Consider the following 22,998-nt stretch of genomic DNA (forward strand, 5'->3'; position numbering starts at 1 on the left):
CAATAAGATAAAATCTCCATTCAGTTTCACTTTCTCAACAAGTAAACGCCATTTTATTTCATTGTGTTGATTGTAGATAAGAGAAAAAAATTTTTTTTTTAAAAAAAAATAGAAGTCAGATTTAATACTTGCAATTTAAATGACTGATCTCCTGTGTTTATTCTGTCTGCTTATAAATATCCATAACAATCACTTGAAGCAGAAGTGGTTGCTCTCTTCTCTGTCTGCATGAAGCAGAGACACGCTGGAGCTGGAGCTTTTTTTAGAAGGATTTCCAGGGAACTTTCCCTTTCGAGTTCCCCAAACGGGGCCTCTAGAGAGAGCTCTACCTTTCCTTCTTCTTGCTCTTTCCCTTCCCCTTACCGGGGAAGGTACTTTCAGCCGCAGTTTTCGCCGGCTTTTACAGAATCCCAGCGCGGGTGCCCTTAGGGCGTCATTCGGAGAGAGCGGAACCACCAGAAGTCAGTTCCCCCATTTATTGTCTCTAGAGCAGGGGTAACCAAACATTTGGACCTCAGGGACCACTAAATTCATAATTTAAAATCCCACGGACCACTAATATGATCTGCCTAATGACCACCTGGGTGGGCATGGCTACGTGGTCATGTGACTGGATGGGCGTGGCCAACTAAATGTCACCCATGTGGAGGGGCACCTCGCCATCCTCTACTCACCCCTCCCCTCCCAGCCACTCCTCCCTCCCCAGGCTCCTTAGGGCCCCAACAGGAAGCAGTTGTTGGAGCCAAGCAGCCACCACGAGAAACAGTTGGCAAAACAGCTGGCTCAGTTCAAATTGGATGTGACTGAGAAGGAAACACAGTAGAAGCACCTCACTGAGGACTACAAGCATAGGCTTTCCAAGCAGAGAGAAGACCTGCAGGAGGGCAAGGCCAGGTACCGGTGCCTGGAGGCTCAGCAGGCTGAGATGGTCAGCCAGTTCCAGGCCATGATGCAGTCCCACTGGAACAAGGTCCTCCGGCTCTTCGCCACCAGCAGTACTTCCCTCCAGCCTTCGCCCAGAGCCCCACACCAAGAGGCCAAAGCAGACCCCAAGTCAGAATTTCTGTCCCCCTCCGACGCACACAAAAAGACCCCAAAAGGGGAGAGTCTGCAGCAACACAAACATTCATTGCACATATCTGTCCCAGGGGGCGTAGTTTGAGGACCTCTGATTTAGTGCAGTATAAAAATTGCAAATAATTTTTTTGTGGACCACCAAAATTTTCTGGCGGACCACCAGTGGTCCACAGACCACCAGTTGGTAACCACTGCTCTAGAGGGCCAATACCAATCTAGGCTGCTGAGTATATTTCAGGTGCAGATTTAAAGCCCGGAACTACCTAAGCTATTTTTAAATAGAATAATTCAATAGTGTTTTCCTCTAGCTCAGTGTTTTTTTTAAGATGTCTGGACTTAAGAGGTGTGAACATGCTGGCTGGGGAATTCTGTGAATTGAATTTGCCATGTTTATTTGATTAATATAAAACTCTACACTAAAAACTCTACACTACTAACTAGAGCATACAAAACATTTGCCAGACCTATTCTTGAATACAGCTCATCCGTCTGGAACCCATACCACATCTCTGACATAAATACAATAGAACGAGTCCAGAAATATTTCACTAGAAGAGTTCTTCACTCCTCCGAAAACAACAAAATACCTTATACCAACAGACTTGAAATCCTGGGATTAGAAAACTTACAACTCCATCGACTTCAACATGACCTGTGTTTAACACAAAAAATCATCTATTGCAATATCCTTCCTATAAAAGACTATTTCAGCTTCAATCGCAATATTACAAGAGCAAAAAATAGATTCAAGCTAAATGTCAACCGCTTCAAACTTGATTGCAGAAAATATGACTTCTGTAACAGAGTTGTTAATGCTTGGAACTCATTACCTGACTCCATAGTCTCTACTCAAAATCCCAAAATCTTCAACCAAAAACTGTCTACTATTGACCTCACCCCATTCCTAAGAGGACTATAAGGGGCGTGCCTACCGTTCCTGTCCTATTGTTCCCTTCATTATATCAAATTAATATAGTTGATGCATATTTTTTACACATATATATATATATATATTTTCTTCAAGACATGTTGTTTTATCTATGACAATTGTTTGTGTATACTGTTGTGATAAAAAGAAATAAAAAAAATATTCAGAAAACCAAACAATGTCTGTGTATGCATACATACTTAATGATCACAATTTGAAAGTGTGTGTACAATTTGCAAAGTGTAGTTTTTTTAAACCTTGCGAAATGCCACTGCAGAAGGGATTTCGGTCAACATGTGAATTAAAGAAAACACTTCTTGTGACCCAGGCCCCCAGACTTGGCCTCCTGGAGGAGGATGAATCAGAGAGTGAGGAGGAGGAGCTGGCAAGGCCTGCTTCCCCTGGGCCCTGTTCCTCCCTGGCACCACCCCAGGAGGAGGAGGAGGGGCATGCAAGGCCTGATTCCCCCGGGCCTTCTTCCAATTTGGCAACGCCCCAAGACCAATCTTGGCTCGATGCGAGACTGCGAAGACGTGATCGGCGCGCACAGCAGAGGAAAAAGTGGGGCAGGCCCAGGGAGTGCTGAGTCACGGAGCGACACCCACAGGGAATAAAAGCAGGAGGAGGAGCTTCTTGGTTCTTTATGTTGGACAAAGCTGCGAATTTCGCGGGCAATCTGTTTCATGGATGGAAGAATCTCTTTGTGAGTGACTTTTGCTTTATCTCTAATTTCCTGGTTACCTCGGTAACAGACCGTTTCAGAGATTTTGGCAGGTGCATGGGGAAACGTGGCCAGAACATTTCTGTGCCAAAAGGAACCCGGCCAAGTGTAAATAAACTGTTGGCAGAAGGCCTTTGACTGACTTTTTCTTGGGAGTGTTGTGGGGGGGAACAGAACAACATTGAAGAAACAGCAAATGCTTAAATCAGAAAATTGTATATAAGAAAACACTGAAGAAACCACAAATACTTAAATCAGCTGAATTTACCTGGTGCTGAGTATTCTTTGAAGGTGTGGCAGACCAGTGGAAAACAAACAACTATTGGTGCTTTAGGATTATCTTCATCTGAGAAAACATAGCACTCCTTCATATTCTTTCGCTCTTTCTCATTCATATGAATCTTTGGAAAGGGAATGCCTTGGATTTCACAGTATTCAGCCATCAGCTTCATTTCCTGAAGAAGAGACCAAAAAAGAAAAATCTTCCCAAATATATTCATTTTGCTTCACATATGTAAATCAGAAACTCCTCTACCAAATAATCTGTAATTGTCTATGATAAGCAGTGTAGAAGATTCAGTGCTAAAACATACAGCACCTTGAATATGCAATTAGTGTTTTCTCAACTACTTTTGTACAAGTTTGTATGTACAAGTCAATTAGAAATACTGTACAGGTTTTGAAGTAAGGAAAAGGAGGAACGGAAATTCTAAATGAAATTTCTAATCCAGCTGAAGCTTGACCCATAATTAGTGAGTCCAGACAACTTCCAATTGGTTATCCAACCTATTTTTCTTTTTCTCTTTCTTTTTCTTTCTTTCTTTCTTCCTTCCTTCCTTCCTTCCTTCCTTCCTTTCTTTCTTTCTTTCCCTCTCTCTCTCTCTCTCTCTCTCTCTCTCTCTCTCTCTTTCACAAAAAAAAATAGATTCTATGTTGCTTCAGGAAAGCAGTATTAGAGAAGGCTGTTTCACACTATCATCTTTCCTTCTTCTCCAGACAAACTACATACTTTTCACATTCAATACAGAGCTCCTATTAGATATAATACTATGGAATTTAACGAGCTATTCTACAGATTGGAGAGATTCACTTGGGGCTGTTTCGCTCTCTCTCTTTTTCCAGACTATCTCATCTTAAGGCATTTTATTTGTTTCAGTTGCTTGAATTGTGCCTCTCCTCCATCATCTCTGTTGGCACCTACAGTTGATGTTCAAATATAGGCTTCTATCATATAGAACATATCAAACTATTATATACTTTTTGTAGTAAAATAAAGATGATCCTTTTTTGTTTCTTGGGTAGTTATTAAATGGAAATTATATTTGTTCTACTAATCTACCATATTGGTAAACTTGGCTTCTTCGCTATAATTATGGATCTAAGAAACTCTAAAGTATCTTTCCATCGTGTAAGCACACAAGCATTCAAAAGGAAAATAATAGTGCAAATATTTTTTCTCACCCTTAAGATTCCAGTCAACCCATAATCCAGAAAAATAATTATATCCACATTCCTTTCTGGCTTGAGAAGTGATATACCACTGTTGTTCATAAAATATCCTACATCTATTAAACAGAGGGATTTTGTGTTTGGTGTCAACTTGTTAGAAGATGTGTCAAATACAGTATCTGAAAGACAATTGATATACTTTTTTTTTCAACCAATGTGAGAGAAAGATAACTCCAGACAGTCTTTCACCAACAAAAACCTGTGCTGCCTCACATTGTCTTAGAAAGGAAACAATGATAAGAAACATGATTGAGATGTTCAGAATTATATAAGGTGTGGATAAAGGAGAAGCTTAATGAAGAAATCTCTGAATATACAATAGTGGGAATAACTCCCATTTGTTCCAAATATGTAATGAACAAGAATTGTTTTGTGGCTCATTGGCCATTGGGAATGTAAAAATAGAAAACCATTCCAGAACTAAATGAAGACCAAATTCAATATTCTACATGGTCATTTCCCAAAAAAGAAACAAAGTAAGCTTATTTTGCTTCAATAAATATTCCCAAGAGCAAAATAAATATTTGTGATACTTCTTTTTCTCTAGAGAAAGTTGTCTTCCCTATGGTGCTATTTCTGTTCCTAGCGAAGTCAGGAAGAATAATTGCATGTCACCTACCCCCATAACACACTTCTTATTGTATCTCTTTTGTAATACATGAAAATATACTCTAGTTTATCTTCTTGCTAGTCATCTCTCTTTCATTTTTAAGATCTAGATCAAAGATCTCCTTTTAAGGAATAGATATCATTGGACTATATAATTATCTCTTTTGTACTTCCATAGTTATGAAACTGACTGAGATATTTCTGAATTGATTCAATTCTGAACATTTAGAGTGTTTCTAGAAATTATCGTTCTCATTTACCACTCCATTTCATGAATTCTTTCTGATGCAGATAATCTTTATCAAAATCAAAGCTTTGTAGGAAGTTATGATTTCCCCCCCTTAAAGGACGATCAGTTAAAATGTCATTGAAGACTTCACAAAGTTTTCCGTAGGGGTAACTTGGAGGCTTGTAGACCGTGGCAGGATAATGACTTGAAGAATAAGTCTGATCTGAAAAAAAAATATAGAGATACTTAATTTATGGCAACTTTTACTTTTATTTTTCAAAATATAACACTTCTGGATTAGTGAGGCTTTTTTTAATGTAGCACATTCCATTGAAAATATTGCATCAAAAAGGAATATGCCCTGCAAACACAGACACAGATCTGAGTCACAGGAGCTTAAAAATGAGCTTCCCTCTATCAGAGACTCAGCCTGTTAATTACCTTTTTCTCCAGCACTGATTCCAGATGGAACTTTTCATATATATTACCTATATTTTTTTGGAGAGGGTGAAAATCTGGGTGCGTCTTATACGCTTCTCAAACAGAAGTTTCAGAAGCTGAAAGAAGCTTCAGGAAAGAAGCCCCCAAACAGAGCTTCAGAAAAGAAGCTCCCAAACAGAGCTTCTGAGGCTTTTTTCCTGAAGTTCGGTTTCGGAGGCTTTCAGAGGCAGAAAAAAGTTTTTTCTGAAACAGAGGCAGAAAAAAAAAGCAAGGTACAGAGCTCACAACCAAGGAACCTGTTGCTAAAATTCATCTCTGGGAACAGCTGATTGGGGTATTCCAGGAGGCCAATCCACCTGCCAATCAGTTTTTTTCTTATTTTCCTCCCAAAAAACTAAGGTGCGTCTTATACTCCGAAAAATATGGTACATATGAGCAGGAGAGTAGACAATAAATCAAAGTTGTGCATAAGAAAATATTAAATGAACAGCTCATTATTATAATTCCAAAAGAACACCTCCATCACTCGTTCACTGTCAAGTCCTAAAGAATAGCCACATAAGTACAATTTTCTTCAAAGGTGTCATTATTTACAACTATAATTTTGGGCTAAGAGGCAACAGTTTCACTGCTGGTTATGAGCAGGCACAGAGAAATTTCATGTATCTACTGAGGAGAAATTTAAGAAATATATAACAGAATAAAAAAGGTTTCATATATTCACATTTCTTTTTCATTGTTATTCTATGCACCTATTGCAAAGGTTACAATGATCTATATCTAATACATAACCTAGAAATGTCATTTTCCTTAAACATCAAAATATTCATAAATCAGAACAAGTCCCTACTTTCTTGACTAACTATATTTTTTGAATAATAGGTTATAATAGCTGCAATCGTCCCATAATTAGTTCCTATCTGATTGAGTAGGTGACCAGAAAAAGAAAAGGATAGAGCGTCTCTCTCTTTCATTTTACTTTGCAAACCAATTTTTAAAAACTCTCGCAAAGCAAAGACTAAAATAGTATTGAAATTCTTACGCTTTATTGACATGTCTTTCACCCATCGTTCCCAGAATTCTTCTGGTGTTGCAGTCCAGTACAAACAATCCAGGAGATTTGGACTGAAAATGTTAGTCCAGATACCTACAAGACCAACCACATTGAAGACATTGCATTAATTAAAATTATAGTCCATCTCAACTATATCAAAGGATTATTAGACTGAGAAACTGTGATAAATATTTATTACTGCCAGATAATTAAATACTGTAGACACAATTTAGCATCACAGTATTAACAAAACCATTATGGCTGATAAGAGATTGAGGTGATTGTGTCATATCCACTGTTAACACATTAACAAAGCATAGGTATTGAGTTTAGATGACACACTATAGCCAAACAAATAAACAAAGAATATTATGCTTTAAAATGATGGCAGATTATGCTAGGACAATGGCTTGGTCCTCTAATCAGGCTGAATACAAATCACCCAACCCCATTTTAATCTAAACTATTATGTTATACAAACCCAGCCATTATGACAAGAATAAAAATAGGAGAAGGTATTACAACACAGCTGGAGAACCTAAAGAAAATCCTAACAGGAGTCAAAAGCCAGTGATATCAAAACCACCTTTTTTGCCAGATGTTTATCCAATCATCTTAAATTGACACAATGTATTGAGCTAAATTATGATTGGCTGGTTTGAGGTTCAGGTGTGTGTGAGGTGAACACAGTTTCTCTATTTTTATCCAACCTTTTCCATTCATACCTCCAGTTAGATTCAGACCATCGTGCTGTTACAACACAAGTTCCATCCTTTGGTATTTGCAGTGTGATTAAATATACACATGCCTCAAAGTTGCTGTTTGCTGTCAGTCAACACTGCTTCCATCATTTTTCTTCATTGAGAAAAATGGGAAGTCTCAGCAGATTACCTATGCAAGTATCCATACATCCCCATCTTTCTTTCTATGGCTACCTCTCTCTCCATACAATTGTCCCTCTTTGGCCCTGCCTCCAAGCAGTCAGTTTCATGAAGCCCAATGTTTGTGAGGGAAACAAGGACAGAACCTGAAGGCTATATGAGAGGACTTATCAGTTGAAGATTCCCTCATCCCTAATTGCCTATTTCACACAATGTTCTCTGGACTCTCAGATGGTGAAATGGTTGCCAGAAAGGACCTCAGGCATAAAAAAAATTAGTCCAAATCCTGACTGCTGAAAGCAGAACTAAAATCCTAATGCAAATTAACACGGGATGCATTTCTGAATCGCTGTTGTAGAAAATGACTTTGGTCTAATGGCTGACTCTCATAGTCTTCCTCCACTTGGTACTTTCTGGTAACTGGTAATTTCCCGGTTGAAAATTAAGGAAATTGTAATCCACCAGATCTGAAGGACATTCATTTTGGGAACATTGCAATGTTCAGTAGTTTCATCTGGTATGTCTTTACAATAACGGTGCAAGACTCCACCAAAACTCTGTAAAATAAAGTGGTGTGAAGGAGAATGAGGGCTCTAAGTCACCCAGCAAGCATTTATGGCTGAGAGTAGACTAAACTGAATCCTCTGGTCCTAATCCTAATCCAACACCTTAAGCGCTACATCAGACAGGCTCTCATGAAGGGATGTGCCTTTATGCACTCCAGTGCTCCAAACTAAAATATTACAGTACATACATGTTATCATTCATTTATTTATAGTACTGGAACCCTGCACTGAATAGGGAGTTGGCCAAGGCAAATTAAGTTTCTTCCAATGCTGTGATGCAATTCATGAAAGCAACTTCTTGGTGACAAAGGGAGCAGGAAGAAACTTTCATAAAATGCACCTTTAGTCTAAAATTAAAGCATTTAAAGGAATCTCAGTTTTGGTTAAGTTGCAATTGTTGTGTTTTCTATGTAATGCCCTACATATGTCAGTGTTCAATGCTGAGATTAAACAAAATATAAGAACACAAACAATGAAAGGTACATTGATCAGTACGAGTCTCTTACAGATAATCTTACATGGTGTGTGTGTGTGTGTGTGTGTGTGTGTGTGTGTGTGTGTGGTTTTTTTTTTTTTGTTTACATTTATATCCCGCCCTTCTCCGAAGACTCAGGGCGGCTTACAGTGTGTAAGGCAATAGTCTCATTCTATTTGTATATTTACAAAGTCAACTTATTGCCCCCCCAACAATCTGGGTCCTCATTTTACCTACCTTATAAAGGATGGAAGGCTGAGTCAACCTTGGACCTGGTGGGACTAGAACCTGCAGTAATTGCAGGCAGCTGTGTTTTAATAACAGGCTTCTTACAGCCTGAGCCACACCCTTGTGTAATATATAATTTTAGCCATTGTCTATCCACTGCAGGATAAAGGCCTCTACTCTTCCACATGATTTTAACTTTAACTTTTTTTAATATTTTAACTGCCACAATGGAGCTCTGATCGCTTTGGAGTAAAACGGCTAGAAGTCTAAGACTGCCCAGGAAGACAGGATCTTTCCAAGGTTTTCCTGATAAGCTCTGTTGTACTTTCCTTTAGTTTATAATTAAACAGATCACCTTCCATATAGCAAATCCGGGACTCTGGGATCTTCTTTACCACTTTTCCCATGAAGAATTCACTATCAAAATCCTCTGAGCGAATCTGTGCACCATATTTTAGGAAACTCACTTCATAAGGATTGAACTCCACCCATTCTGCAACAAAAGGGTGCACAAAAGAGTGAAAGACAGCTTGGTTGGCTACTGATCCAAAGATGAAATTGGAAGGAAGGAAGGAAGGAAGGAAGGAAGGAAGGAAGGAAGGAAGGAAGGAAGGAAGGAAGGAAAAAACAGACAGACAAACAGAAATATCCAGGGAGATTTCTTGTGGAAAAAATAACATCAAAAAACCATCTTGTCCCATTTGCCTTGATCAATTTTGTGACATCTTCCACAAATCTAAGTGCAAAGCATGACAAACTAGAAGTTTGTATTCAATGAACAACTTGCGTCCCCATGTTTATAACATAGAGAACAATGAAAAGCTGTTTAAGGGAATAATTTATAGCCATTTATTTATTTATTTATTTTTATTTATTTTATTAGATTTTTATACCGCCCTTCTCCCGAAGGACTCAGGGCGGTGTACAGCCAAATAAAAACAGTACAATATACAAATTAAAACAAAAACTTAAAACAAACGTATTTCATGAATGGCCAAAATTTAAAACAATCAATTTAAAACCCTTAAAATTCATAAATAACCCCAATTAAAATTATTTAATAATTTAAATAATTTTAAATAGTTAAATAATAGTTAAATAATTTAAATAGTTATACACATCTAATGCATAACTTTTTAAAAGAAAATTACTAGAACTATCTATAATCCCTGGCCAATAAAAGATAATGTCATTTCTTCTTATTTAGATGTAGATTTGAATCACTAGCTTTCAACATATTGTTTTGGAGGTTAGACGTGAATGCTAAAAAAAAAAAAAAAAAGGCCTAGTTGCTAAGCAAAAACAGAAGCCGATCCTTTCAAACAAATTTTGATGTAGAGGAGAACAGTTTTCATTATCCTAAATAACAATGCAAGCAGAGTTCATTTAGATCAGGACAGGAAACTGGTGCCCTGCTGGATGTTTTGGGCTTCAACTCTTATCAGTGCAAATTGTGATATTCTGAAGCATATCTAACCTATCAATAGCTTAAATATTACAGTACTATATTTTTCTCTTTGATTTTCTGCATGATCTTCCTGCCTTGGTGAAGTTGGGTGAAAATGAGTATAATGCAACCTTCCCTATATAATCTATGTAGAAGTTCTGCACTCTGAGAGATTCATAATAAATAGGAAGCACTTGTTATATTAAATTCAAAGTCATTTCATGCTCTTCCCTTTTTCTCCTCTCTTCCAGTGCCTACAACTTGCAATCAAAGCCCACATTTCCACAGTGGAGAGACTGATATGTGAGTACCCACCTCTAAAGTCAAAAGTGCTGACATTTTCATGTTTGACATTTATGGCTGTGTAAATCGGAAGAGGGTTCTGCCCCTGATTCAAAGCCTGTTGCTGGTCTGAGAGCTTACTGGAATTTGCCTTCAATCAAAGGGAAACAAAATAAATATTTTAATACATACATCATTCAATCGAAGAGAATACATGTAGCTCAGGGTTAAACTGGGAAATCCTTGGTATTCTCTGAGCTTGTTTGCTTTTTTTTGCAGATGTTTCATTACCCAACTAGATGACATCATCAGTGCTCGGAAGTGGTGAGGCAACCCACACCCACCAGCACAGATGATGTTACATGATGTCACATTGCTGCTTCAACAGGAGAAACTAGGGATCACATCTTTGCTGCATAACAAATAATTAACATACTCCATTGTGGAGAAAAGCTTCCTGAATAAGGGCCCAGAGTGCTGTAAAAGATGTAAGATGACCAGCTTCGATCCGCTCAGTTAGCTCTTTGTGATACTGCTTCAATCTTTCAATAGAAATAACTTTATTTTTGTCCTTCAGCAACTGTTTTTTTACAGTATTAATGTGGACTTCAAAACTTTGATGTGACCAGTCAATATGTTGATACAAATTTGTCATCGTCCTGCAGTAGTGAGAAAAATGATATTTAATAAAATGGAAATTACTCCACTATTATATAGTCATAATATATTTGCAAGCATTTTAGAAACTGTTCTTATAAAGTCATCATTCTGATGTTGGAATCTAGTTTTCAAGTGGAATTGCCCAAAGAATTCAGTCCTAATGGTTTTAATTAACTCTTTGGACACATATTTTGAAATAGAAGAATTTACTCTCGTCCTTTAATAAATGCTGACATATACTGCACATGGACAATTCAATTCTAGTAATAATGATAGTGATCCTTAACCCAAATTTGAAGTTCATCTTTTTTTCTTGCTAAAAGATATGATTATTCACCTTGATTCTCAACTTTTAATCCAGCCTCCAATGATATTGTTAAATCATTTTACACTCAGAATTGGGGTGTGGAACATTTCAGCTCCAACAAGGAATATCTTCTGCTCTTTCTGCTCAGTAGAACTGATTTTCATAGTCCTACTCTAATGAAGGAGTAGAGAGAATGAAGTCCCAAAACCAGTCATCATGGAAAAGCAGGCTGAATGATGCATTTTTCTAATTGTGTTCATTTCCAGAGACCTGATTTTCTCAGCATTGAGCCCAGTATAATTGGAATTCTAAGTAAATGTAACACATTTCCCTTAGCTTTTACCATGTTGATCCGGAAGCAGTGGTGATATATGTAATGCAATCCAAAAGGTTCAGCTTCTGGAAGGCTGCAAGTTGAGCATACAAGGATGTCATGGCTCTGATACCACCTCCAGTTGCCACAAGAGCAATCACTGGGACCTGTTAGAAATATAAGCAATCACTTCATTAATAATATAAGCAGTGACTTTGGCCATAGAACAATCTTGGACTCTAGAAGATAACAGTCCAACTCCAAATTATCTTTTAATAGACCAAATTGATCGTTCCAGTTTGCAGTGGAGAAAATAGCAGCTTAACCATCTCCAGAGGAAAACAATGAAACAGCTTTTTTCACCTCCAGATTTTTTTTGGGGGGGGGAGGGAAATGTTTTTTCTTCCTCTAGATTTAAAGAGGAAACTTGAAATCAATGTATGTCCTTCATGCTGTCACTCTTCAAGAATAAGTCATGGAAACGGAGTTTTTCCCCAATTGGCTAGTGAGCTGAGGAACAATTAGGTGAGTTCAGGTGAATTCACAGCTGAGCCACAGCTTAAATTTATGAACAGTAAAACTGACATTCCTCATTCTAATTTTTGGATTATAATTCCTTTTTCAGTTAAAGAGAGATTTTGTTTAGATATGAGTATTTCTCTTTGGTGGTTGTCATTATTTTTGGGACTATAATATTTAGAAGTGTCTGAAAACTTGATTGATTTTTGCTTGCCTCACAAAAACTAAACTAAAAAGATTAAAATTATATATATATATATAATTTAAAATAGAAAAGTAACTTTTCTTTTTGAAAGCTTGAATAGAAAAAAATGTTGTGTAGGAAAGTTGTCTTTTTATATATCAGTTATAAAAGAAAACCTTAAAGATCTATTACCAGAGCACAAGATGGCTACTTTAAAGGAAATATTTGATTTATGGAATGTGAAGTGAACTTTTTACTGGAACCACAAGTTGCAACTGAAGATTAACAAATAGAGTAAATGGACAAGAGAGTTATATATTTAAGTCATTAGGTATTTTCGCTAATTTTGGTCTTGGCTAAGTAATAAAGAGAGCTGGAGTTTTAGGCGCGAGTTTAAAAGATCTATAAAGTTATGGTTTCTAAGTAAGCAGATGGACAAGTCTCTGCAATTTTCTTGACAAGGTTTTTCAGAAGGTGTTTGTAATTGCTTCTTTCCTAAGGCTGAGAGAGAGAGACTGGCCCAAAGTCATCCAGCTGGCTTTGTGTCTAATATGAGCCTAGAAACCACTACACCAAATTGGCTCTCTTTATAGAATTTACTTCTATGTCAGTTTATATGTAGAATCAAGCTATATACCAGTGATGGCAAACCTTTTCGACACCGAGTGCCCAAACCAGAACATGCATGCATATGCACACATGTATGTGCGCCAGAGTGCCAGAAACCTGAACACCAACTGGCCGGCATTTGCATCCTGTTTTTTGGCTGTTTTTGGCTGTTTTGGGGCTATTTTCTGGCCATTTGGGGGGCATTTGGAGGCATTCTTTCAGGTTGTTTTTGGGCTGTTTTCCAGACTGTTTTCAGACCATTTTTCATGCTGTTTTCAGGCTATTTTTGGGGCAATTTCTGGCCGTTTTGGGGCTGTTTTTCAGACTATTTTCAGACCATTTTTCATGCTGTTTTCAGGCTATTTTTGGGGCAATTTCTGGCCGTTTTGGGGCTGTTTTTCAGGCTGTTTACAGGCCATTTTCAAGGCTGTTTTCAGGCCATTTTTGAGGCCATTTTCTGGTGCTCCAACAGCGCAAAGACCAGCTGGATGGCGTGCTGGAAACCAGAAGAGCAGCTGGCGATGGCACGTGTCCACAGAGAGGGCTATGCGTGCCACCTCTAGCACACGTGCCATAGGTTCGCTATCATGGCTATATACAACCAGAAGCTTAGCATATGGTGCAAATACAAAATGGATATCCAGAAACTGTATTTTGTAACTTTCAATGAATTTACGTAACAAGGCTGATTTCTAGAAATCCAATATGGCTTCCATTTTGTGTCCAGACAATATAGCATAACTCAACCTCTGTTAGAATCATACACATGGCGGCTCCTAAACTTACATTTTCAATCTAACATGTTGTGCAGGCACAATTATGCTTGTCCATAACTTGATGGTATTTAATCATTTAACATGCAAATAATTACAAGAGTTCCACATACCTCATCCTCTTGTAACTCCTCTCCTAGATTAAAAAGCTTATACAGGGCATCCGCAACAACCTTTTTCCTCTTGCGCAGAAAATCCTGCTCATCAGGACAAAGTTCATAACCCAAACGCACATCAAGGTTCTGTGACCTGGAACACCGAAACAGCCATATCACTGCTAAGCATAGACAGCTGCCCAATTATTTCAACAATAATGCAGTGAGTTGAATATCAATTCACAACCTACAGCCATTTACCAGACATGGTTTCAGATCTCTTTGGGGCTCAAAATCAGCCCCATGCCAATCAGTTGAGGATTGCTGGGGGCTCTTCATTGCACTAAGCCTTGATTTCCTCCTTCTTCAATTGAACTGTTTTATGCAAAGGGAGCACCTCGGGAGGAAGTCCAGCCTTAGAGCATTGAAGAATGACCAGCAATACCACCAATTCATTCATTAATCCAGCTGGCTTCCCATGTAGATCTGAATTTATATCTGAAGCCTATAGTAGATTAGACTAAAATTAGAAAAACCAAGTTCTCATTCAAGGAATATTGAAATGGAGAATATTTGAATGGTCAGAGGTCACATCTCAGCTTATTAACTCCAAGAAGGGCTATGACTGAATTTTTCCTTTTCCTTTTCAGATTTGGGAAAATTGTTTTAGGCTTTGGGGAAACCCTTTGTGAAATGTTTCAGGGCAAAAATGCTATATAGAGGGAAACTGTTCTCATTCCCACTTTTCAGACCACCAAAGGAGGCTGAAATCAAAGGAGTGAAATATGGTAGTTTTTCTACTGAATTTCTGGAGAACTATAAATGAGATGGTGGGGAGTTACATGCAAGCCTCAAATGATGCACAAATGGTGCACATGTCATTCATGCTGAGGTCTTTCCTTTGCATTCACTCAGTGTATTAACTATGCCAAAAAAATAGAAACAAAACACCTTACCAGTCAATTACCTGGAGGTACAGCTCCAAGGTACTACCCTAAAACCCCAAAAACATGCATTAGTGAAGACAGTGGACTAAAAGGGGTAGAGAGACAAATAAGTTGGGCATGTGAAAAAAGCAACAAATGAACTCTTTAGATTTGTTCAGCCAAGGAGTGCATAGGAGTACTTATAACCAATGTATCAATCAATAAACACCGAAAGTACTATATTAGACTTAAGACTTCTGTTTCTCCATGAATGAAAAAGTGTGAAACATACATGTAATAAATGATCACTGGAAAGATTCAGTTTGCATATTTGTGGGAAACTCATTCGTCATTTTCTTAGAGTATGAAAAAGAGGAGGGAGGAGAGAAAGAATCTTTGTCTTGTCTTTCTCATAAATAATGCAAAATAAGTAAAATGATCCTTGGATGATGTTCTATTGTCTATTCTTGAGTCAATTAACAGCTCAGAAAGTGCCTTATTCTTGAAATTTCAGTAATTCATGTTTTGAAGCCAGAACAGAGCTTCTAGTACGTTGCTCCCTACTTCAAAATAGAAGATTTCTATTAATTCATTGAAAGCAGTAATTGTGTAGTTTATGTATGAACTACATAATGTATGTATGTATGTATGTATGTATGAACTACAAAATATTATGTATGAATATTATGTGTGAATATTAATAAGTATGATTGTATATGTATATAACATTATGTATGAACTATATTAGATAGTTTGTGAAGTAACATAACATAATAACAGAGTTGGAAGGGACCTTGGAAGTCTTCTAGTCCAACCCCCTGCCCAGGCAGGAAACCCTACACCATTTCAGACAAATGGCTATCCAACATTTTCTTAAAAATTTCCAGTGTTGGAGCATTCACAACTTCTGCAGGCAAGTTGTTCCACTTATTGATTGTTCTAACTGTCAGGAAATTTCTCCTTGGTTCTAAGCTGCTTCTCTCCTTGATCAGTTTCCACCCATTACTTCTTGTTCTACCCTCAAGCGCTTTGGAGAATAGTTTGACTCCTTCTTCTTTGTGGCAACCCCTGAGATATTGGAACACTGCTATCATGTCTCCCCTAGTCCTTCTTTTCATTAAACAAGTAGTTTACATATGATTTCTGACCAGCAGTCAGTTACATTGAATCTATGAGGGAGGGAGAAGCAGCATTTTCCTTTTTTTTTATATAAAAACATAGTTTTTAACAGAACGTTACCGAAAGTTTAAATGATTTTTATCAATATGCTTTTAAAAACAGCAACAGTATCAGGAAAGTGATCATTCATTTCGAGAATCAAAACTTGCCTTCCCCATTGGTAATTGAACTTTGACTTGATAACCAACTGGAAGCAGTTCCAAAGGCAAAATTAATGAATAATCAGATTCACTGGCCTTGTTAGGTATAACGTTCTGGGAAGAAAAAAAGATGACCCAAATGAATAAGATGTAGGATATTAAAAATGAAGATTACTTATTGCTTGATAATAATAATAACAACAGAGTTGGAAGGGACCTTGGAGGCCTTCTAGTCCAACCCCCTGCCCAGGCAGGAAACCCTACACCATCTCAGACAGATGGTTATCCAACATTTTCTTAAAAATTTCCAGTGTTAGAGCATTCACAACTTCTGCAGGCAAGTCGTTACACTGATTAATTGTTCTAACTGTCAGGAAATTTCTCCTTAGTTCTAAGTTGCTTCTTTCCTTGATCAGTTTCCACCCATTGCTTCTTGTTCTACCCTCAGGTGCTTTAATGATGATATTGTTCTACCCTCAGGTGCTTTGATGATGATCATGATAATCATGATTAGCTGGCCTTTCAACTATTGAATTAACTTTCATTCAGGCAAATTCCAGGCAAGTTAATTTTTCATTCAGACACATTCCAGGCAAGTTTTACATTTAAAAAAACTAGCTGAACCCTCAGTTCTTGGACCTCAAGAATTATTCGGTCTCTTTTCTTATATTTTCCTTTAACTGTTCTGAACCTTCATTAAATCTACAGTAATTCTTGCTGTCTGAGCGGAAAACTTTTTGCCATCTAGTACAAGTCTTGGATAAAGAAATATACGTTTTCAGCAGCTAGATGGAAGCAGACTATCTCACTGTATTTTTGGCTACAATTTACAAATTATTTCAAAATGTGTATTCATTTAAATATTTAAAATTAAAAGTATAAAATATTTTTACATTTTTTTTAAAAAAATTAAAAGTAAATATTTAAAAAGTGAAAATGAGAAAATAGCAAATTACAAAAATGAAGAGTGAAGATGGCCAGAATAACAAGACCAGATGGAGAAAAAAACAATCCACACAATCTAATAGGGCCCACTTGCCAAAGCCCCAGGTTAAGAGCCAAATCTTCAAGATCTTTTAAAGCAGGGGTCTGCAAACTTGGCTCTTTTAAGACTTGTGGACTTCAACTCCCAGATTTCCGCAACCAGCAAAGCTGAAAAAGTCCACAAGTCTTAAAAGAGCCAAGTTTGCAGACCCCTGCTTTAAAACATCAGCAGAATGGTACTGATGGTTATTTATTTATTGCTACACTATAACTTGATAGATAATTGGGCATCCATGGAAAAGGGATACATTCATACTTTTTTTCAGTGCTGCTATGGGTTCATGATAACTGAGACCATTACCTGAACTTTAACTTTTAGTACCGGTCCAAAGCTTTTTATGCAATGAAAGCGGAAGGAATCTACATTTTTGCTTGTCTTCTGTGTTCCTTCATATGATTGTTCGACTGAAAAGACCACATTTTTATTGGCTAAAATAAGACAAGACATGATAAATTAAATTAGATGTTAGATATTTATGCTTCTAAAAATGTATTGTTAAAAACTTCATTTTAACATGAACACTTGCTATTCTGTATTTATAAACAAATTATTAAACAGTATATTTTGTCAAATGTATCAAGACATACAGTAGACCTAGAACCCCATGTCTCTTTCATACATACAATATTTAATACCATTCGTATATAAAAAGATATTCAGCTTACAGCTTGTGCATATGAAAGCATAGTAAGATTAAGTCAAAAGAGTTGCTAAAATTTAGATAATTTATAATCTGGTATACATAAACTATACAGTATATCAGGTGATGCATTAAATTTACAGAGCTTTCTTCTGTTTTTATAAATCTGATACAAAGAAAATACATCAGTTTGAAAATATTGAATTCCAGCTCAAATTCATGTTTTGCCAATTGCCATTCACATTTTATAATTTGAATATAAAATCAAGGATTTTATTCAGATTTCACACTACGTCGACCTTAACATTCAGATCTTCAGATGTGATAGACCTGAATATTGATAAGGATCATGAACTACCACTTCACACTATATCAAATACAGCCTAATCTAAATATTATTACATATCAAGAATCAAATATCACAAAATACACAATATTGAAATAAAATAGCCGTATAGGATCATTTTTTAATTTATTCTTAAATTTATTGGCCGCTCATCTTATCACAGGGTAATTCTTATTATAAGATCAGCCTGTTGTTGTCTTGCAATGCTTATTCAGTAGTCAAAAGAGGGATCCTAAATACTGCTGCTATCTGTGATATAGGATATTCCCCCTCCAAATGTCTCTCATAGAGAAGGATCTTCTGTCTCAAGCAAGATTACCTCTTCAAGAATTTGGGGGGAAACCCAGGAGGAAGAAACAACACCATTTGTAAAAGAATTATGGGAAAGATTAAGCAACCTCTTCTCAGTAGTGATGCTTTGCCTTGTTTTAGAAAACCTTCCCGCTCTGTTGCGTTGCCTCAAGAAATGTAAGTTCAAGGATAGATGCTTGACAGGGCAAAGGTGTAGCTTCACCTTTAAGAAGATATTTCAAACTCCAGAGCTGGCAATAGATAAACATTCATAGCTTCTTCTTTAGCCAGCTATGTTATTGAAACAATTGGTAAGTATCATCAAATATTAAGCATGTAGGACAACCATCTATTAAAAAGCAAAAGGTCAGATCTTCATGGCATTCCAGAAAGCTAAGAAGATGGACTCTGCCAGTTCTCATGGGGAAGGGCATTCTATAATGGCAAGGACTCTTACAATAAGGACATACCTCCTTGACCCACTGGATGGAACAAATGAGGGAAGGGACTTGGATTGTCCTACTCTACCTGCCAACCTAGTGGGATGGGCAGATTACTTGGTTCTGTGCATGTAGGGATTTAAGGGTAATAACCAGCACCTTGAGTTGCATATATACAGCAACTGGGCACTAATGCAGCTCACAAAGCAGTGGTATAATATGGGCAAACTGAGAGGTGCCCAATATCCTGCAATTTGCTGTATTCTGGACCAGCTACAATATCCTGATGACCTTCAAGGGCAGTTCCATGTAGAGTGCATTGCAATGGTCCAACTAGCAAGGGACCAAGACATGAGGGAATGGGAGCAAGACCTTTCAGTCCAGGAATGGGAGCAATTGGCATGCAAGATGTATTTGTGAAAAGAAAGCAGGAATCAAGCAGGAATTGTGAGTCTGGGAAAACTCCCAAATTGTACAATAGTTCTGCCTGGGGAGCTGCTACCCCATTGATAGTTAAAAATTAACCATCAGTGGACCTTGGAGGGCCAAAAACTCAAAGCCGCTCCATCTGGCTAAAGTTTAACCAAAGCTGGATGCTCCCCATCCAGACCTTTACAACCTCCACACACTAGGTCAGCACAAAACAGTGGAGATGAACAACTAGAACCATTGGCATATGGATAATATCACATCCCATGCCATTGAATTACCTCATCCAAAAGTTTGACATAGATGTCAAAAAAGAGTGCTGCCCTACCAAGACCACCTAGTATCCCCTACCAGAGGAAAGAGGAGAAAGACCACAAAAGGCATCTCCCATTCCCTAATCCTGAAGCCATCATGAGATCCAGGAGGACAAGACCATTGCACCACTTCCAAGCCCTCTAATGGTCCTCTACAAGCATGACCGATGGCATTTCCATACCTATATTCCAGCCTGAACCCAGCCTAGAAAGGGCGTTATAAATTTTGCATAGGATTAGAATGGTAGCATATTTGCCAACATGTCCAGACTAGAAAGAGCATCCTTTATTTATGCAATATACAATATTTGCTATCCAGTGTACTGGAATCTGGGAAGAGACTTCAAAGTTGACCATACAAACGCTAGAAAGACGCTATAATAGAAACCCTGAAACACTGTGACATCCAGCCAAGGGAACTAGAAGCTGCAGCTGGTGACAGAATCCACTGACGAAACCTGTGCTATGAAGCACACCTTTGAAGATTGGCATCACCGAAAACTGAATGGTATACACAGAATGGCATCCACAGTTTCATAACAATGGACTTTCAGTGCCCCCAATGAGCTAGATAGACTGCGCTTCCAAACAGGGACTGAAGAGCCACCTCCGTATCCACAGATGAAATGCACCACATTGTGCCTTCTTCAAACCAAAAGGTACTCTGGGGGCTGCAATTCCCTAAATGCTAGTCAAGAAACGCATATAAATACATAATAAGTGAGACCAAACTGGCAATGTGCAGCAGAATAAAGAAATACTTTTCAGAGTCCTTTTTAATATTATCAGCATCTGCACATTTTTTGTTGTTGTTCTGGAAAAATGTGTCCTGACTCAATCTTGAAAATCTGCAAAGGCAATCAGGAAGGTATTGTCAGGGCTGCCAGATCTGTCATCTGTACTCAGTGAAAAGTCCTTTTAATCTCCAGAACTGTGCATCAATTCTTGTCTTCATTGTCTCCTTTGCTTTCCTTTCCAACACAGTGGAGAAGGTTGCTTATTTTCGCACTTCCAAATACCATCACTTAACCATTTCAATATAATTGCAAATGGCAAGTTCTGATGCAAAAGAGGAGGGGGAAAAAAGAATTCCTGAAAAAGTAGCTGTAATTTTTTTCCAAGAATTCACCAGCATCGGCCGGATTTTAAACTACTTTGATCTTTGGGATATGACCCAAATTTGGTAATAGTTACAGAAATGCCGTTTTGCGTCATAAATTCTACCATGGGATATTGAAAAATCACAAGCACATTATTGACAGAACGTATCAATTTTTCCTTTTCTGGATGGCTTTAAAAATCTCTGCCCTGTGCAGAGAATTAGGAATTGGATGCAATTTAATGGTTTCTGTTTAAGTATAGCACAACAATAAGATTTTGGAATTACATTTTTGATCATTGTTGGTTAGAAAAACCTTCCCCTGGAGTACCGTGAAATGCTTAAAAATAAACATTTTTCTAAATCAGAAGATGAGAACTAAAGTAATAAGCAGTGTTACAAATATCAGAAGTGGCCTAAACTGGAAGAATAACTTGTCTTTTAATTCTGAAGCACACTCACCAATTCCACACTCAATCTCTAGATATTTTCTGACATCTCTTATGGCAGGGGCTTCAAACTCCATTTCATTAAGGGCCGCATCAGGGATGTGTTTGACCTTGGAGGGCCGGGGGGGTGGGGGAGTGGCTGGAGTTGAGAATGGTAATGGCGGGCTTGGTTATGGTGGACGTGGCTGGGTGGGCGTGGCCATGGTGGGTCAGGCTCAGGTTTTGAACACAGGTTCAAAATGCATTTTTTTTCCTTCTCTTCTTTTTTTCCACAGTTCTTTACTATAATGGACACTGTCTCTTTCTAGAATGCTGGCCTTGGCAACTGCTAGAAGCCACAATGATTTGAAAATGTTTGTCATGAAGCCACAGTGCAAACTCTACTTTTGGACTGTTTATTTCAGTGATGGTTGCAAGTTCAAAAATCACACAGGTGTCATGAGATCATGCAACAGATTTGTCAATCCCACAAACACACGATTGCCCTTGACTTATAATCATTTGTTTAGCCACCATTCAAAGTTACAACAGCCCTGAAAAAAGCGACTTATGACTGATCCTCACACTTATGACCATCGCAGCCTTCCCATGATCACATGATCAAAATTTGGGCCTTGGACAGCCAGCATGTATTTACAATTAGAGCACCCCAGGGTAATGTAACAGCCATTTGCAATCTTCCCAGCAGGCTTCTGACAAGCAAAGTCAATGGGCAAAGCCAGATTCACTTAACAACCGCATCATTCACTTAACAACTGCAGTGATTCACTTAACAACCGTGGACAAAAGGTCATAAAACCAGGCACGACTCATTTAACGATCACCATGCTTAGCGACGGGAAATTCTGATCCCAATTGTGATTGGAAGTTGAGAACCATTTGTATAAATGCTGGTCATTCCAATTCCTGTTTTCTAGGCTTTTGCACCAGCTCCAGATCCTTAAATTAGGAATGTCCCTGTCAGGAGAGGCAGGAATTGCCACTGTATCTCTCACTGCCACTCAAGATTAATGCACCTTTAGGATTATCTCTACAGCTTGAATCCACAAAATGTGAAACATGTTTTTTCTAAGTTTATGTGTATGCAAATGCAACATAGAAACATGTTGTTTCCTGTATGATCTTCTTTTAACGACCCCATAATCCCTAGCGGGGTGGAGTCTGGGCAACCGAATGGAGCTGAATGTTTACTGGCCGGATGCCCTTCCTGTCGCCAATGTGGAGGGTTTTTTTTTTGCAGCAAATATATTCTCAGTGTGCCCAGAGAAAGAAATATCTGCCTCTACCTAGGATTGAACTCACAGCCTCCTGATTGTGAGGTGAGAGCTCCACCTCTAGGCCACCGCACCACTCCTTATGATTACTTGATTGAAGTCATTTAATTATTAATTTACTCAAAACTGGGCAATAAATAAATCAGTGCATTTTTAAAAAATACTTTTCATACAAGTACTACATTTGCCATGTGCAGTAATTGCTTTAAAACTGCACTTTTTTAACATTCCTGCACAACCTATCAGGTTTGTCCTTTTAGTAAATTAAAAGAGTATTTTACATATTAGATTATCTGATTAATCAGTCCATGACTGCAACCTAACAATCACTCTGCAGTTAAAAGGAGTCTGGTAAAACACCAGTTGATTACATAGGACAAAAAGTCCCTAAGGACAGTGCCAGTTTGTTATAGTCCATGCTAGGAACCAGGGACCGTGAGTTCTAGCCCCACCTTAGCCACAAGCCAGCTAGGTGACCTTGGGCCAGTTCCTCTTTTTCAGCCCTAGGACACAGGCAAT

At 38.0% G+C, this 22,998-nt stretch overlaps 1 protein-coding gene across 1 annotated transcript in view; it reads right to left on the minus strand.

Annotated features, from left to right (window-relative positions):
* Positions 1 to 22,998, minus strand: part of LOC131187600 (cytosolic phospholipase A2 beta-like) — a 45,754-nt gene that overhangs the window by 7,972 nt on the left and 14,784 nt on the right. Inside the window, exons 8-19 of the mRNA XM_058162026.1 lie at positions 17,498 to 17,625; positions 16,162 to 16,266; positions 14,864 to 14,901; positions 13,926 to 14,061; positions 11,758 to 11,894; positions 10,884 to 11,106; positions 10,481 to 10,598; positions 9,074 to 9,211; positions 6,557 to 6,661; positions 5,105 to 5,296; positions 4,188 to 4,354; positions 2,995 to 3,181 (exon numbers count right to left, since the gene is read on the minus strand). Coding sequence (XP_058018009.1) covers positions 2,995 to 3,181; positions 4,188 to 4,354; positions 5,105 to 5,296; positions 6,557 to 6,661; positions 9,074 to 9,211; positions 10,481 to 10,598; positions 10,884 to 11,106; positions 11,758 to 11,894; positions 13,926 to 14,061; positions 14,864 to 14,901; positions 16,162 to 16,266; positions 17,498 to 17,625 — 1,674 coding nt within the window. The remainder of the gene's footprint in view (positions 1 to 2,994; positions 3,182 to 4,187; positions 4,355 to 5,104; positions 5,297 to 6,556; positions 6,662 to 9,073; positions 9,212 to 10,480; positions 10,599 to 10,883; positions 11,107 to 11,757; positions 11,895 to 13,925; positions 14,062 to 14,863; positions 14,902 to 16,161; positions 16,267 to 17,497; positions 17,626 to 22,998) is intronic.

Source organism: Ahaetulla prasina, chromosome 1 (genome assembly GCF_028640845.1).
Source record: "Ahaetulla prasina isolate Xishuangbanna chromosome 1, ASM2864084v1, whole genome shotgun sequence".
NCBI lineage: Eukaryota > Metazoa > Chordata > Lepidosauria > Squamata > Colubridae > Ahaetulla > Ahaetulla prasina.